The sequence below is a fragment of the Colius striatus genome, chromosome 16, assembly GCF_028858725.1.
Source record: "Colius striatus isolate bColStr4 chromosome 16, bColStr4.1.hap1, whole genome shotgun sequence".
Classification (NCBI taxonomy): domain Eukaryota; kingdom Metazoa; phylum Chordata; class Aves; order Coliiformes; family Coliidae; genus Colius; species Colius striatus.
The window spans coordinates 7,989,982-7,993,455 of NC_084774.1; the positions used below are offsets into that span (position 1 = coordinate 7,989,982).

The 3,474-nt window shown below is 66.7% G+C and overlaps 1 protein-coding gene across 1 annotated transcript; it reads left to right on the forward strand.

Annotated features, from left to right (window-relative positions):
- WFDC3 (WAP four-disulfide core domain 3) lies at positions 1 to 2,314 on the forward strand. Its single transcript, XM_062009378.1, has 5 exons — positions 1 to 143; positions 399 to 539; positions 868 to 1,008; positions 1,096 to 1,488; positions 2,188 to 2,314. Exons 1-5 carry the CDS (start codon positions 50 to 52, stop codon positions 2,202 to 2,204), a joined length of 786 nt encoding a protein of 261 aa, XP_061865362.1. The 5' UTR covers positions 1 to 49; the 3' UTR covers positions 2,205 to 2,314.
- The last annotated feature ends 1,160 nt before the right edge of the window (positions 2,315 to 3,474 follow it).

Consider the following 3,474-nt stretch of genomic DNA (forward strand, 5'->3'; position numbering starts at 1 on the left):
TCGGACACACCGGGAGCTACTTAAGCGGCCGCGGGGGAGGCGAGGGTTTATGGAGCTGAACTTGTTTCTCCTCCTGTTGCTGTTTGTGGCCTCGCCGGGCCCCCCCGGCCACTGCCGGGCGGCCTCGGGTCGCCGCCTGCCAGGTGAGCTCCGGCCCCGCTCCGGTGTCCCGGGGGTCCCCTCGCACTCCTGGGGAGGTGCGCCGGGGGGTGGTCACGGGCTCCGGAGTGGGACATCCCGCCGGTGCCCCCTGCCCAGCCCCGCGGTCCCCGCCGGCTGCAGAGCCCGGGCAGTGCCTGGACTCGCCGGGAGCAGCGCGGGGTCCCGGGACATGTGCCCTCCCCGCCGGACCCGGCTGCAGCTCCCGCCGCACCGTAACCCCCCGTCCCCCCTCCCAGTGAAACTCGGCGAGTGTCCCGCCCCCCGCCGGACGCCCCCGATGCCCTGCGACAGCTTCTGCTCCTCGGACGAGGACTGCCCGGGCAGCGAGCGCTGCTGCAGCACCGGCTGCGGGCGGGAGTGCCGGCTGCCCGCGGGAGGTGAGCGGTCCCTTCCCCAGCAGCCCCGCTGAGCCCCGGCTCTGACCTCCGGGGGTCGGGGGATTCCGCGGCCGCCCCGGGGAGCGGGTCCTGCGCCCTGTCCGACACGCGGCCGGGATGCACCAGGTCTGGGCATTTCAAGCACGATCATGGCCCGAGGGTGCATCACCCCAAGGGCCGCCGAAAGCGGCTGCGATCCAAGCCCCGCGCTCAGCCCCGCTGGTGGAGGAGGACAGGGCTGCCCCGTGTGGGTGGGCACCCCGGGGATGGGTAGGCGGTGGGAGCGGGCAGGGGCCGGTGGGGCTCTGACTCTGCAGGGCACCCGCAGCCAAGGGAGGTTTCTGCCCACGGGTGCACGCTGGCCTGCAAACCACCTGCCTGGCGGAGTGTGGCAGCGACAGCGAGTGCCGAGGCGGCGGGAAGTGCTGCAGCACGGGCTGCCTCATCCACTGCACGCAGCCAGTGCCAGGTAAGGGTGGCCGGGGGGGCTCGGTGGGAGAGGGGCCACGGACAGGACAAACGCCACCTACAAGCTGGTTCCCTTTCCCACCCGCAGCCAAACCAGGCATCTGCCCCAAGAGAAAGGTGCTGCAGACCTTTGCCCGCTGCAACAGCTCCTGCAGCGATGACACCGACTGTCCCCTCCGTGAGAAGTGCTGCTTCACGGGCTGTGGCCGCGGCTGCCTGCCTCCGGACAGAGCTGCCACGGCCCCGCTCCCGCCCGCAGCCCACGGCCACCGGCTGGGCCCTGCCACCCGCAGTGGCCCCGGGCCCTGGGATGTCATCTGTCACCTCCCACCCGAGCCTGGCCCGTGCAGGGGACTCTTCCATCGCTATGCCTACAACCCTGACAGGGGCACCTGCCAGCCCTTCATCTACAGCGGCTGCCGCGGGAACCGCAACAACTTCAGGACGCTGAAGCAGTGCCAGCAGCTCTGCCAGCAGCCGGGTGAGAGGAGGGGCTGCACCAGGACAGGCTGGGCTGCCCCTGCCCGGGCAGAGCGGGGGGCTCAGCAGGTGGGGGGAGCGCAGAGTGTGGCATCCCTGGGCCCTGGCATGGCCACAGCACGGGCGCTGCTGGGTGCTCCACGCTGGGAGCTGCCATCGCCCTCGGCCGGGACCAGGCAGCAGCATTAACAACCATAATTGTGCAGCTGACGGTCAAAGCAGGAACCCTGCCCACCGAGCTGCTCAGCCTGCACGAGTCAGAGGGGGGAGCCTGCTCTTGCGATTTGCCTTCCCATGTCTCCAGTGAACGTTTGTCACAGGGTGTGTGTTGGGAGGGCGGGTGGCTGGCAGAGCTGTGCTGGGCCCCACGGGGCGGGGGACGCGGCACCGCCTGGGCACTCGCCTGGCTGTGACGCTCGTTTCTGAGAGGAGCCGCTGACGGTTGGGGCCGTTGGTGGTTGAGCAGCCACTGTGGCTACTGAGCTTCCCTCACACAGTGGTTTTGTCCATGCAACACTGGAGCCACAAACATGATACAGCTGTGCCGTGTCCCTGGGGGCAAGGGCCAGGGGGAAGATGCTGGGGGGGTGAATGCACCAGGGATGAGTGCAGCAGCCAGTGTGGGGGCAGCTCTGCTCCCCATTTCAGCACCCTGCCCTGCCTGCACCTCCCCCTCTCACCGTCCCCTTTTGTCCCACAGGGGGAGCCAAGGAGTGACCCTGAGGAGAAGGTGGCAGCGTGGCCTGGGTCCTGCTGTGTGGCCAGTGGAAGCCTGAGGGCCAGTGTTTGCAGTGGTCTTGGCTGCCACACTCTGCCTCATGCAATAAAGCTGCTGGGATGCCCAGCTTGCAGCAGTTCAGCCTCCACTCTTGCCTGACCCACAGCTCCATGTGTCCTCCAGGCCTTCTGTCTACTCTTCCTGAACTGGAGGTGCAAGCTCAGACCCTGCCCAGCACAGGGGCTGTGGTGGCCTCTGGCCCCAGATCTTGGCCCAGAGCCCCATCAGGCAGCTGGGCAGCAGTGGCCTGGTATGAAGTGTCCCTCCCATACACGACCCCTTCTCTGGTCCATGGGGGCAAAACCACATCCTGCCAGCACTCACCATCTTATTAATTTGTTAATTAGTGAGAGGCCAGAGAGGGGAGCTCTGGGCATCACTTGGGAGCTGGTGCCAAATTGGTGGGTGATGCCTACCCTGTTGGGCAGCATCTCAGTGCCCCAGCCTCCTGGGGAGAGGTCTTGGGGCTGTGGGGCAGGAGTGCCTGAGGTGTTTGCTCAGGAGAAGTAGGATTTTGTGTGAACCCTGTGGCTGCCGGATGGGGCCATGAATGCCCCCTCCCCACACACACTGCTGGCTGTGGCCACCAGTGAGCTGAGCAGGTAGAGACAGTGGGGAACTTGAAACAGAAAAGATGAAAACCTCCTGAAAGTGTTAATTTATTATTCATCTCCCTGCCTGTTCTGCTCAGCCCTGAGCTGGTGCTGTGGCTGCTGCCAGCTGCCAAGATGAAAGTCTCTGTGTGGGGCAGGCATGGGGGGTGCAACCTGTTCCCAGCACCCTGTTCCCAGCATCTCTGCCTCTGAGACAGTTGGGGCTGCAACTGCTGCTTGGAGAGCTCAGGTAGGGCTGCAGCATGTGGTCCCAGGGCTGTCCCCTGACTCGGGGCAAGGAGGGTGCCCAGCCTGGGCAGGATGCTGCCTGCTCAGCCCCCCAAAAGGCCCCCACTATCCATCTCTCGGGGGTACCAGCCCTGTCTGCCTGCAAGGCACAGAGGCTGCTGCTCCGTAACAGCTCTAATAGCTCCTATCCATAACTGCCGGCCACCAGCTGCAGCCAGCCCCAGATGGAGCCCCGAGGGCTGTGGCGGGCCAGGCCGGTGCCCACGGGCAGGCGGCAGCCCCGGCCGTGCTGCCCCGCCGGCGGCTCGGGGAAGGCAGCCTCCCAAAATGGGGTTTTTATTACAGCCATACATCACAGCGGCGGCCT